At 39.1% G+C, this 14,414-nt stretch overlaps 1 protein-coding gene across 2 annotated transcripts in view; it reads right to left on the bottom strand.

The window, feature by feature from the left end:
• epha4l (eph receptor A4, like) overlaps positions 1 to 14,414 on the bottom strand; it is a 105,204-nt gene that overhangs the window by 23,724 nt on the left and 67,066 nt on the right. For both annotated transcript variants that reach the window (XM_088346479.1, XM_088346478.1), the window contains exons 6-8: positions 9,860 to 9,984; positions 8,076 to 8,235; positions 5,144 to 5,255 (exon numbers count right to left, since the gene is read on the bottom strand). In XM_088346479.1, coding sequence (XP_088202605.1) covers positions 5,144 to 5,255; positions 8,076 to 8,235; positions 9,860 to 9,984 — 397 coding nt within the window. The remainder of the gene's footprint in view (positions 1 to 5,143; positions 5,256 to 8,075; positions 8,236 to 9,859; positions 9,985 to 14,414) is intronic.

Raw genomic sequence — 14,414 nt, forward strand, 5'->3', positions numbered from 1 at the left:
GAGACTCAAAGTAACTAAAACACACTATTTTATTTATCATTTTCTTGCACAGGCTTCTTAGGGTTTTTAGCAAGATGATGGAGAATTAGCTCGCTTCAGGTGACGCTCATGTTATGTAGAAAAAATGCTAAATATTTGACTTCTGAGTATTTAAAAAAATGCTGTTCATATATGATGCATGCATTTTTTCTGCATGCATAAAGACATGGAGCGCTTGATTACTGGAGCAATTACATTCCCCCTAGAAACCCAGATAGGCAAAATCCGTAAAATAGAAACCTTTATTTTTCTCTTCTTAACATTGAAATCAAAGAACAAACATTTTTTACAGGCCCAAACGTTCATTTAAAAAAATAAAAGTGCTCTAATTGTACGTGTCCCTTAAAACAACGACAAACAGGCTAAGAGACAGTTTTTCCTTAGGTCCATCACCCTACTAAACAAGCGTGTAACATTGTGAAAAATAGTATCTTCAGTTCTTTCGAAAAACGGGTTTGCTGCTAAATGCAATTGCAATAATTTTGATTGCACTATTATGACAACGAAGTCTTCAAGCACTAACTTGTAAATATGTTTGCCTATATGTTTACCTATTTATCCTGACATTCTTTAATCTTCTGTTTCCCTTTTAAATCTTTCCTTCTATCTATCTATCCTTACCCTGGAGTGTCATGTCTAATCTCGTTGCGAACAACCTTTACTCTGTTGTTATCAAGGACAAAAAAGACAATTCAATTCAGTTTTTCTACCAATACTAGCCAGTCATAATTGAGAACACATTGCATAACGAAAATCCGTGAAGCAGCGAGACCGTGAAAGGTGGACCGCGTTACAGCGAGGGATTACGGTATTTACCTTTTTATTAATGATGTTTTGTGACAACTAGGAGTCGCTAAATAGTACACACTTCCCCTTTAAATTGAAGGAGAGAGGGGGAAATAGCAGATATAAATCAATTTTATAGAATAATATATTCAACTCCCTCAGGATTCTATTCATGGGCTGCTGTCTGTGACCACATGTGCGAGACATTGTCCTCCTTGGCAGTTGTGTAATAAGGGTTAACAGCTACGTGATTACATTCCCTCCCCGCAATCAACGCATGGCCGAAGCAACACAATGACGCCGATCATTGCATTCATTCAAGGAGGCAAAGACAGCCACCTGCTTGCTTGTAAAAAGAAGCAATTGCACGGGACACAGAATGCATGCAATAAATTCAATTTATAGACCAACAAACATTTGATTCGGTGTAAAAAGCTCACAAACCAATCCAAATATGCAATTTTAGTTGACATCCAATATAACAGTGGTTGGCTGTCAGGGCTTGCAAGTCCTTCTGTGCTGGCATAAAACCTGAATCATAAGATGTTAATTACGTTTGGTCCATAAATACTTGGTGGGCTGAGTAGTTTGCCCTTAAAAAGTTTAAAACTAAATATTTTCCCTATCAAATGTGTGTTAACAATACCCAACTGAGTCCAAAGAGCCTATTTTTTGACACCGTGCCTATCTGCTTTAATCTGACTTTTTTCATCAGTATTCTGGCCACGGAACTAATTAGACTGGACAAAAGAAGGCAGGTTGGAGGGGGGTGGAGAGGTATTTGTGTTGGTTGTTTTCATTTATTCTCGGATGAAAATGGTGAAAGTAAGAAATGGCATCCCAAACCCCCAAAAAGATAAAAAAAAAATAGTTTATTCGAGCACGTCTGAGAGTTACATGAACGTGCATGTGGTACACAAGCAGATAGACAGAGGGTGCAATATGATTTCTGCCGGAAGATGGCGTCATTAAATGAAATGAAATGATCTGCATTCATATAGCGCTTTTCAAGTCAATGACTTCCCAAAGCACTTTACAATGTGCTCCACATTTCCCAATAGCGGCCTTGCAGCCATGTAAGGCGCTAACCTGCTTATTAGGGGTATTAGGGGTTTTAGTGTCTTACCCAAGGACACTTCGACATGTAACACGGACGAGCCGGGATTCAAACTGGGATCCCTTGATCCCAAGACGAGCGCTCTACCTCCTGAGCTACTGCCGCCCAAAATAGAATACTTTGAACTTACTGAGAGAACCTTTGAATAATTCCACACTGCCTTTCTTTTCCCTGCTTACGACACTCACAGATATGCACTTTTGTATTTAAACATTTAACAAATCGCATTTCAGCTATTACTTAATAACAGGGTCCGACATCTACCAAGATACCTTCACAATCAGTTCTGCAGGCATTGAGGCATTGAAAAAAGTGACGATAAAGCTGTTGATTAATTCAATAAGATTCAGAGTTGGTTACACCATGGCCTTCAAGCAAGCGTAAAGAAACATCAGCAGTTTCACAACTGATTGGTCTGTAACAAAAGTATCACAGTAAAAATGTGAAGAAAAATATCTCTGTGATCACTGCTACGATCGAACTGACATTTTAAGCAATGAATCGAAAAAAAACTTATGCCAGAAATAAGACAGTACAGGTTTGTGTTATGGTTGCCATGGCGCCCAATTAGCCGCGCATGTGTGTGTCACGGTTGCCGTGGTGCCCAATTGGCCCCGCCCGTGTGTGTCACGGTTGCCATGGTGCCCAATTGGCCCCGCCCATGTGGTGCCATCTGCGGCTCGTTGAGAGATTGACTTTCTGTTTATATAAAGCTCAGCGCTCTCTTGCTTCAGGGTCAGCCCGTCAAACGAACTTCTGCCCCACAAGACGTGGGTTCTGACTCGGTCCTAGTTTCCTGTGATATCTCCAGTCCGGTATTGTTCCCGTTTATTGTTGTCCTGTTTAATTTCGGGTTCCAGTTTTGTTTCCGTCTCTTTTTGTCCTGTTTATTATTTTCTCCAGTTTTCATTCCCCTCTAGTTTCTCCTGGTAATTTTCGATATCCTGATCCGTTATCTATCCTGTCTCTCACTTCCTGTCCGGTATCGACCCCATCTGTCCCATATAACTCGGGCAATTGGAATGGGTCTCTTCGGTGACGCGATTGGGTCCTTTATCAGTTTCGGTTCTGACAGTTCGTCTTTTCAGCATTAACTTCGATAGTGATAGAAAATAACTTCTTAATGGAACTGAAGTGGACTGGCTGGCAACCAGTTCAGGGTGTCCCCTGCCCATTGCCCCAATATAGCTGGGATGGGCTCCAGCACCCAGGATAAGCGGTGCAGATAATAGATGGAAGGATGGATGGAACTGAAATGCACGGATAGTCCGTAAAACACATCAATAACAAATGAAATCTTTGATAGGAAAGAAAGGAGGATGCATTTTGTGCACGAATAAAACATATTTTGGGTGAGCAAAATGTGGCTATATTCCTAAATAATATTGCCATTTTATGAGGTTATTATTTTAATATTTGTCACAACTGTGGTTCAGACGTAGCACTACTGAAGGCCAAGGTGTGAAATACAAGGCCCGCCACAGCAATATAATGAATTCAAGACGTATTAATGCTCAACTTAAACTCCACACGCACACACTTTGCCTGAGCATGGTGGGAAAGATGAGGGCCCCATCTGCATGTAATCCCATCCGTGTAACGACGCTTCGTCCTGCTTGCTGGTTAACACCCTGAGATTGGGTCAGCCCAAATCCACCTGATGCCTCTCAGTCCAACCCTGTCTCAAATCTGCCTGCTACTTTTCATTTCTCACTCATTTCATCGTCCACTACTGTCCTTTTTCTGATTTTCTCATAAAGGGAATGCTTTTTCTTGATTGTTCTTTTTCAGCTCTAAGTAAGACACAGCGGGAGCCAATAATCAGTGTCCGGGACTATAGTCCAGGGGTGAGAAAACCGATTTTAGTCGCGGCCACATTGGGTTAAAAAAATAATTGGCAACCAAGGCCAGCAGGAAAAGAAGTATTAATTTGTATCTACCTATACAGTCTTAACTCTGTTACCTTCGCAATACAGGAAGGAAAATCCAATGTAATAATTTTAATAGAAGGCTACTATAGCTAATATGCAGGGTGTGTTGCAAGGCTTTTAATTTTTTACGGCTCCAGGCAAATTTGTTTGTTGGTCCAATATGGCTCTTGGAACATTTTGGGTGCCGACTCCTGGCCTAAACAATTTTACATTTCATTGCCGCAATTTCAAAATGACGTACCATAATTATTTGTGTAAAAATGCATATTTGTGTATAATGGGCACCCTAATTTTTCATTATATTTTGTTGCTATTTTTCCCAGCTCCAACTAAACATTGTAAAGTAAGTGACATTGTTAAATGCGTGCAGCCTTGATTCAAATAATTTATTCACAATGTAAACTATGAACAATGTACCAACACAAGATTTACAATGTAGTTATTGAATGCCCTTCAAAGGCCGATTCATTATCAGATACACCAAAGAGTTGTTTCGTTCTTGTGCTTTTGTGTTTTTATAGCTTTCAAGACTACTGTTTCCTACATTCTCTAACATTCTTCTCTGGTACCGTGAATACAAATAATGTGATAATGAGATAAAATCGAATGCGTGTTACGCACAAATAAAGTACTCGTGACGTGCAAACTCAATGATTTAAATTCAAATGCACCACCTCAAAAGCTTGATTCAAAATAGGACATCACACAATACCCAACTCAAGACATTTTCACCTCTGATCTATATAATTCACATAGGTCACCCTTTTTGACTTCCTCAAGAGGAATTTCTCTTAAAGGTGAGAGAGTTTCATGCCTGGTTAGCATTAAATATCTTTATTAATAAGATGATTATCTTACTTAAAAAAGCAAGTAAAGAAAAATGTAGCCAACTTTTTGAATTTTGGGGGCACATTTTTATATAGAAATGTAAGGTATGTTTTTAACATTTGTCAGGCTGGATTCAGAAGCCTGACAGGTATTCAGCCCGCGAGCCATAGTTTACTGCTATACTTGGACTAGTACTAGCAAAGGAAAGGGGATAAGGAGAGAGTGTGGATGCAAAAGACAGGGATCGAGGGGTCGCTGATTGCATCTCTTCAGCTGTCTTAACTGCCAATCACGTCTCCGGCATGGGGAGTCATCGCCTGCGTGGCGCAATAGCTTTCCCGCTCGGATTTCTGAGAGACACTTTTCCCGGTGCCGAGCTAGACATCGCTCATCGCCATAAAAACACCGAATGACAAAGATGAAAAAAAAGGACGAAGCCCACCTTCGGCTGATGACAAAAGCGCTGATGAGGAGAAGGAGGAGAACCACACTGCCGACCACCGACACCAACAACACCGTCGAGTTTGTTCCGTCGCCGATTATTGGAGCCGGCACTGAAGAGAGAATAAGGGAATACAGTAATTAGTAAAAAAGAGCAATACATTTGAAGTCGGGTATTGACCCCTCAAGTGACCTCTCATTATTATCCAAACTCAAGCAAGGTCCCGCCTATTCCCTCCCCCCGACACGCAAACACGACGCTTTTTATCACGATTCTGCCATAAAGTCTACTGCATTTGGCCCTCTTTGAAAGACAATGACAGGCCATTAGGCTGCGTGCTTGACCGTGTCATTATCATGCGCCACTGTTTGGATCTGCATCACAAAGGAGACACCTGGTCCCTCCATCAGGTCTCTAACCATGCACGCAATGATACGGCTTTCAGGTTTCTCCCATTTTGCTCTACCTCTAGAATTGCTTTTAGCGAGACATACAGAAGGCCCTCGTTACTTTGCACTTCAGTTATTGCTTTACGATTTTGCAGATTTTTAATACAATTATCTTAATTGTCATTGTATCAACACATCATTCATTGTGTTCAGCAGATAACACACCAAAAATGCTATCCCGAGGCAAATTGTGTGTGTGCTATTGGGTGGGCATGACTCTCTGTGTGTGCCAGACTGTGGTAGGCTGGTGTATGCTGTCAGTCAAAGAGCAGGCCGGGCGCACAGGTCAATGGGTCCACCCAAAACAAACGGCAACAGCTAACTTTTAGCGGCTCGTTATATTGAAAAGAAATACATCAAATCAATCGAACTCCGAGGAGAGTCAAAAGAGTGCGAGGTAATGCTGATAACCAGCTCTTTTTTTTACCAAAATTTAAACACACATGCATAGTAAACATAAAGTATTTCCTCCTTCAATTGAATTCTTGTATTGACAGCATATTTACAGTATTCATTCTTTAAATTGGGAACTAGCTTAGCATTCTGTTAAAAATTCTACATGTTGCCAAGCCACCTGCAAGTAAAAAAATAGAATAGTGATAGTAAGTTAAAAGCTGTTCTTTGGGCCAGAGGTGGGTAGAAACGGAGTACATTTACTCCGTTACATTTACTAGAGTAAATTTGGGGAAATTTTGTACTTGTAGGAGTAATTTAAATCCCTATAGTTTAACTCTTATTTTAGTAAATTTGTGAAGAAAAAAACGGTACTTTTACTCCGCTACATTTGGCAACATTGAAGTAGTTACTTCGTTACTTAATAAATACCATCCACGTAAGTACACGTCTGTCTGTCTCCGCTAAGGCTCTACCATGTTTGACCAATCAAACGCAGCAGCCTCGTCACGTGACCATTTCAACTTCAGCGGGGTACATTTTGTTGACGGATGACATCGATCGCAAATGTCGCTTAGCAATACCGACTACAAAAACACAGAAGAGGAGGAGCACCACTATTTTTATTTCATTGTTTATTAAAGCATTTGAATTGACGTTGATTATTTTAATCTACTTTTAAATTGAATCGTAATTTTGGGGGGATTGGATGGAGTTTGATAAATTGATGATCTGATTGTTTTTGTTTCTTTTTTAAATCAATAAAAACGACGTTGCCACAGTTACAAAGTAGTTGAGTACTTTTTCACTCTTACTCAAATAAGTATGTGGATGACTACTTTTACTTGAGTAATAGTATTCTGAAGAAACAGTACTTACTTGAGTAAGATTTTTGGCTACTCTACCCACCTCTGCTTTGGGCACATGTTTTTGGATTACAGATTCAGATTCAGATTCAGATCTACTTTATTGTCATTCTAGTACACGTGTATACAGAACGAAATGTCGATACATCTCACCCGCACAGTTTCCTTGAATGTACAGATCTAAGTAAAAGTTGTATTGTATTATGGCTACGTATAGTATTTTACCATAGTGCCGATAGTGCAAGAGGAGGAGCTAACCAGATGTGCAAAATGGGCAGTCAGGTTAACAAGTCAGGTAAACAGTAACATTAACACTGTAACAATAACGCTGTAAGTACAATAGTGCAGAGAGCAAATGTGCAAGGAGTGGCAAGCTATAAAGAACTGCCAGTAGTGCAAAAAGTCAGATTAGCAGCCTTTTAGATTTAGGTTAACTATATGTTAGATTGACCATTTAACAGTCTAATGGCCAGGGGGACTAGACTACTGCGGAACCTGGTGGTCCTGCACCGCACACTGCAGTACCTCTTCCCAGAGGCTAGCAGAGTGAACAGTCCATGATGGGGGCGAGAGGGGTCCCCGATAATGTTCTTAGCATGGGATAGGCAGCGCTACATGAATAATGTTGGTAAAAACAGGGACTCATTTTGAAGAGTGTCATAAATGTTTCCAGGACTCAACGCAGTGTTTTGTATTTAGAGCCCATGTGTTGTGGAAAAGAGCAGCACGCGGTTTTCCCAGGTGCCAGCGGGAAACAAAAAATAATAAAAAGCCGCCGAGTTCTTTTCCTCTTGTTAATAAGTGCTTGCTGTTGTTTTTGTGCTGTATCCAAACAAAAAGCAACAAACAAATATGCCAGGAAAAAGCCAAGATGTCGTACCCTTTCTGCTCCTTTTGTAAGAGTTTAAAACATGTATTAGTGCCACAATTAAATCCGTTTGAGAGAAAAAAGGGAGAGAAAAAAAGGTGCATAGCAGCTTTTACAGTTAAACTGTTCAAAAATTTAGAAAGGTTGAACCATTCCTGGCATATCTACTGAGACTCGTTCCACCGTGAATAATGGTGACTGCTAGAGTTGGACTTCAGGTGCTTCAGCACTGATATCATTTATCTCTCTATTGTGATAAACGGCCCTCTGAAAAATTCACTCGTAAAATATGCTCTTATTGCAGGATTTCGCAAGAGCGGTTCCCGCCCGGTCACATGATACGCGGCTAAACTCACCAGAGTTTGTCATAAACTCAAAGGGGCCGCTGCATTCACCATAGCCGGCCGCTGTGCGTGCACGCACATGGAACACATAAGACGTGAGGGGAGTGAGACCCTTGATGTCCGCGTTCCTGGATGAGGTTTTTATGATCCTGTAGCTTTTTTCATTTTGGTCCTGTAATGAAAAAAACTGTAAGATACCCGGGGATAGAAAAAAAGTACAGTGTCTTGCAAAAGTATTGGTCCCCCAAAGAACTTCTTGAATTAATACCATGATTCACAGGCTTCAAACTTAAAGATAAAAAAACTAAAAATATTTTCAGAAGAAAAAAAAAACATGTGAAGCACAATCGTGAAAATGAACCAAGTGTATTCAATATTTTCTAATGTTCTGAGAAAAAAAAGTAGTCGTTGCAAAAATATTGTCCCCGTTTGAGTGATACAAGTGTACAACCTCCTTATTCTGTGATCACAGCCACAAGTGTTTTTGGGTATGTCTCAATAAGATTGCACATCTTGAAACAGAAACCTTTGCCCATCTATCCTTAAAAACAGCTACAGTTCCTTAAAGTTTTATGGTGATCTATCATGCACAGCAATTTTAAGATCTTTCCACAGTTGCTCTAGTCTATAGGATTACAGTCTTGACTTTACCCTGGCCATTCTAAGACCCTTATATTGTTAGTTTTAAACCATTTCATTGTAGATTGTGCTTTACATTTAGGGTTGTTGTCCTGTTGGAAGGTGAGCCTGCATCCCATCCTGAGGTCTCTTGAAGAATTGCCCTGTATTTGGCTCCATCAATTTTCCCAGAAACTCTAACAATCTTCCATGTCAATGATGAAGAAAAACAACCCCAATACATGAATTTGCCATCATGTTTGACAGTGTGTGTGTTGCAGTGTTACTTTTACGACAAATTTAACGCTTTGCCTTCAGCCCCAAAAATTCAATTTTAGTCTCATCTGACCGTAGCACATTTTCCCATGTTATTTGTGTCTCCCATGTGTCTCCCTGCAAACGCCAAACAAGCCTTTGTATGGCTTTCTTTCAAAAAGGGCTTTCTTCTTGCCATTATTCCATAAAGGGCAGATTTATGCAGAGTATGACTGATAGTTATCTTAGAGACATATTGTGTGCATACAGGTCATCCAATGTGACAAAGTACCTTTTGGTTGTTTCTCCGATTAATGTTCTTCTTGTTTGGGCCAAAAGTTTAGAGGGACGGACAGGTATTGGTCGGTTTGAAGTGGTTTCCTTTTCTCTCCATTTTGATATTATTATTCACGCAGTATTTGCAGGAGATGTGCAAATTATTGTACTCCATTCCTGCTTTTGAACTTTTCCACAACTTTAGCCCAGACCTGCCCGATGTGTTCTTTGGTTTCTATTACGATTTCTGTTCTCCTGTGTCTACTTTCACCGACCTCTGATCCAATCACAGAGCAGGTGCATTTAAACCTCATGACATACAAGCACTATGTTTGTCGTTGGTAGTAATTTAGGTCAACAGTGTATCATTCAGAAAGGAACTTCTGGAGTCATTTTGCTAAGCTGAGAGAACAGGGGGCCAATGATTTTTCTACGTTTTAATTTTTCATGTTTCAGCACAATATAAAATGTCGAATACATTTGGTTTCTTTTCACGATTGTGTCTCACATGTTGTGTATCCATAGAAACTACTTTGAGTTTTTTTATCTATAAAGTTGAAGCCTGAAATAAGGCAATATGTCAAAACGTTTTTGGGAGTTAACACTTTTGCAAGGCACTGTAAGTTTCTGACGCTTGAACCACTCACCTTTTCGTAGTATTTGACCTCGTACTCAAGGATCACCCCGTTGGCCCTTTGTGGAGGTTGCCACACCAGCGAAATGGTGTGTCGTGTGATGTTCTTAGCTTGGACAGATGTTACCGGGGAGGGAGCTAGACAAGAGAAAAAGCAATTTAAGCTTGCTGTTTTCAACGTGTCTTTCATCCTGCAGCCTTGGAGACAATAGGTCTGTTTCAGTTGCCCTCCTAAATCTTCTACTCTTTTATCCTTGACACCACAAGGCATTCCTTTGTGTTTGCTGTGTGCTTTTATTGTGAAAAAGTAATTCTGCACAACTGCAGACCTTGATTAAAAAATATACCATAAATTCCAGGCTGCAGAGTGCACCTGATTACAAGCCAGATGCAGACATTTAAGAACCATCTCAATTTTGCCTTTGTCATGCCACAGCCAGAGAAAATCTAATACATGTCAATTTTTTACATTTTAAGCACAGTGCACAACAGGCATCAAATACATGATTTGGCGTTGACCATTCAAGGTGGCGATTGAAAAGACAAGCACATATTTACTATTGTGCCGAAAGAAAATACAACTGGGGTTGTGTCACGTAACATGTATTTAGCTGAAAGTGCTAGGCCAACCATACTGTGGAGAATCGTGCCAGATAACAACCCAGACATGTTTTTTGTGCTGTTATCTTGATGGTTCCTGCGGTGACGAACCAAATTGCATTCGCTTGTCATCGTTCCTGGAGGATTACAGAAAACTCCAGCGACTTGACAATAATGTCAGGGATACAAAAAGAGAAGTTTGCTTTTGCCATGGATGACATCCACAGCTATTCAATTTGGATGTATAAACTGAGGACTTATATGTAGTTGTAAAAGTTGAAATATTGTGAAAGTGTTCCCCATAAAGTGGTTGTTTTTCTTTAATTAACATTTTTTGTTTGTTTAGAATACTCAGTAGCCTAGATGGTAAGGCGCCCGCTTTGAGACTGGGAGGTCGGTGGTTTGCGCCCCGGCCGAGTCATTCCTAAGACTTAAAAAGTGGTCGGCGGCGCCCTCTGTTGGCTGCGGCTGCATCGGCTAGCTACAACGGGTCAGGTGCAATCGACATTTCGTTCTGTGTACATTGTTACACAGAATGACAATACAAGGAAATTATTATTATTATTATTATTATTATGATACAAGCCTAATGGATGCAAATTCATCACAAGTGTTTTACACAACAAGATTGTGTTTATTCCAGCTTTAACTACTTCCGGGTTTCAGATCACAAAGTAAACATCAGACTGACGTAATACCTAACATGACTGTTGCATGTCCAATTCATCTCCATCCATATTGAAGGATTAACAATGCAATGCCATAAGTTTCTAAATGAGTTCATATGATGTAGAAAATACAATATTTTGTCATCAGACAGATGTACAGTTTATGCACTTTACATTCATGAACGTTGTGACACATGGTCTCAATCTATTGTATAGTTTTGTCGCAGTTTTCATCATCCGGGGAGATAATCCAAGCTTCAATAACATGTCTCCTTTGGTCATGGTCCTACTTTGATGGTTTAGCTCATTGTCATATCGACTTCAGTACAGTGAGTACATTGTAAGCGTTGAATCAAGCAATGTTCTGTCAAAACTCCTGTTTTGATCCTGGTAAGTATTATGTGAATAATGTTGGTAAATAATTTTACAAATTTCTTTCGGAAAGTGTTATAAATGTTATGAATATTCTTGTATTTTGTATTTAGAGCACATGCATTGTGGAAAAGAGCAGCTTGGTGTTTTCCTCCGTGCCGACCAAAAAAGAAGAAGAAAAAGCCGCATTGTGTTTAAAGATGGAGTGTTTAAAATGTAACAGAAAGGTAGCAGGTGGTGGTCTAAAATTTACAGTTGTACATTTCTCTCCTTGAGTTTAGAATTCATACGAGAGATCCAATGCTCCCGTAAGGTTGCAAAGTAATATCAAACTTGATTTTTTTTTTTTCAGTTCTGCAAGTCACCTTGGGAAAGTCTGTGATGCTACAAAGTGCACGCCTGGAAAAGCTAAAAAAAATTAACTGGAAGCGTTTGTGTTTTTTGTCTTCAAGGGAGCAAATCAATTGGTTTTCATTAAAGTGGAGCGATCTTATCCTGAGTCATTTCTGCAGCAGCTGATAATGAGGCCATAATTCAAGCAACAGTGCTATCTGCATTCGGGCGCCTTTAACACGTGAAGGTTAACGCACAGATAATGGCTCACTCTCAAAAGCACCCTCCGGTTGTGTCACTAATGCACCAAACAAACGTCTATCTTCAGGCAGAGAGCGATTTTCAAACAGCATCATGCAACCCAAAAAAATGTCAACGCAGACCTTTTTTTCTTTTCATTTACTTTGACTCTTTCACAGCTTATGAAATGTAAAATTGAGTATGCAAAAACGGAATAGGCAAATTGCGAAGACAGATGCAAGTACTTTTGTTCCCATTTTACAATCAGGAACTAAAATATGAAGGATAAATTGCCTTTATAGTTAAGTAAATTGAAGAACAGGTGAGGATATCTGATCTAATGCATTTTTAGATTATCTGTCATTTTTTATTTTTCCTGCCGAATGTTTTTTCAAAGTACTACCAGTATTAGCATTAGACTACTTCAAAAATAAGGTAGTTCAACAGAATATCCTCTCAGGGGTGGCCAACCCGTTCCTCAAGAGCCGCATGTCCTGCAATGTTTTTGGAGTTTCTCTGCTCAAAAACAGATGAGTCCAATCACCTGGGTCATTATCAAGCTCCCACACAGCTTGCTAACAAGCTTTAAATTTGCATCACCTGAGTTGTAGAAGAGAAACCTCCAAAACATGCAGGACAAGCGGCTCTTGAGGACCGGATTGGCCACCCGTGCGGCCTAAGTGAAACATTCAACAATTTCAAACAAAACTGTTCTTGCATAAGAGCATGGCCACTTTATAAAATAGAATTAAAACATACTGCAAGAGGCTCAATAAAAATAGAAAAGTAAATTTAAGTTTGCGCACATATGAATTCGATCAATTTAGAATATTTACAGTTGTAGACTAAATTTGTTGAATTGGGAAGCTAATAGTTCATAGATGGTTTGTATTCCAATAACATGATTTTTGCATATATTATTTTGCATATATATTTTAGGTAAATGTATATATTGTGGTACCTATTTTTGGATGTATGTTTGCTGGGCAGTAGTAAAAATGTCAGAAAAATGAGGAGTAGAGCAACACAGTGTTTTTGTTTCTATACCATTTCGTACCTACTAATAATATGAATAAATGCTGTCGTTTTGTCACTTTGGGGCTCCGTAAATTGTATTCTTCCTATGATATTTCCTAAAACAGATCCTTACTTTGGCAATACATGAGGAAAAGGGGTAACTAGGCCCATCCAATTCTTCTCATTTTTGTGTCAATTTAAAAGAGATGTATCGCCATTTTTCATCTTAGGGCTTTACTTTTCTTTTCTTTTCTTTTTTTACTTTTATTATTGTAAACATCTCATTCATACAAAAAATGGAAACAAGTCTTTTGTTAAGAATAAAACAGCAATATGCATGTATGACTAAATAAACATCTACACACATATATTATGTTTCATTTTTTCATAGATCATTTGATAAAATTGCCTTTGAAACACTTACTATTAAAGCAAAGTAATTCCCTTTTTAGGCATTAAATTTGATCACAAGCATTTAACAAAATCCAAAGGAAAGACAGATAGCCAAGAAGTTTTAAATGGGGGAAGACAGTTAAAGATAAAATTGGGAACACCAGGGGCATCTAATCAGCATTTACTTTTAATAGTAATACTTTAAATACAATTATTATGCTATTTCTAATATTTTTTGTTGGCGTCACAGAGCTGTAGGTTTCTTACCCCAGCACTAATACCAACGGCTGGAAAGAACTCTGTGCAGCTAATATGTGTGACTTATGATACCTACTACCTCAAGTGGCTTGCAAGAGGAGTAGTGGAAAGGCTAGTAAAAGCGCTGCAATCCAAAACAAAATAACTACTTTTACTTTATGAAACATGCGTCACACTCCTGGCCTATGGTGTCCTTCCACCCCCTTATATGAAGCCTGCCAGACAACGCTGAGAGGAGCACACGAGCAAAACATGTCAAGCAGTGACATGCAGCTTTAAATATGTTCAATGGATGGCCCCAAAGAAAGTCACCACTCACAAAGCACCCAAACTAGCTTTATTTGCGGACTACCATGAATCAACCACAGAACATTGATGAAATCCATTCCGGTTCTATTTTACCTAAAAAATAGTTAAAGACGTGCTGTTTAGGGAAATGCAAAATAGAATAACTAGAAAATATCAACTGGTTGTCTTTGTACTATAGGCGTTTTCAAAAATAAATATGAAATCTAACAGTGAAGTTCCCATTTTCATATCAACATTTTCATTAAAAAACAAAAAAACAAACCAATACACTTTAAGATCAATGAATTAATCATTTGAATTCGCGTGTGTATGATATTTTTTTCACTTTCCAGTCTGGTTGAGTTTCCATGAGTTAAATAAACTAGTAGAAATTAATGA

Source organism: Urocampus carinirostris, chromosome 10 (assembly GCF_059441175.1).
Source record: "Urocampus carinirostris isolate Australia breed hairy pipefish chromosome 10, RoL_Ucar_1.0, whole genome shotgun sequence".
In the NCBI taxonomy this organism is placed as follows: domain Eukaryota; kingdom Metazoa; phylum Chordata; class Actinopteri; order Syngnathiformes; family Syngnathidae; genus Urocampus; species Urocampus carinirostris.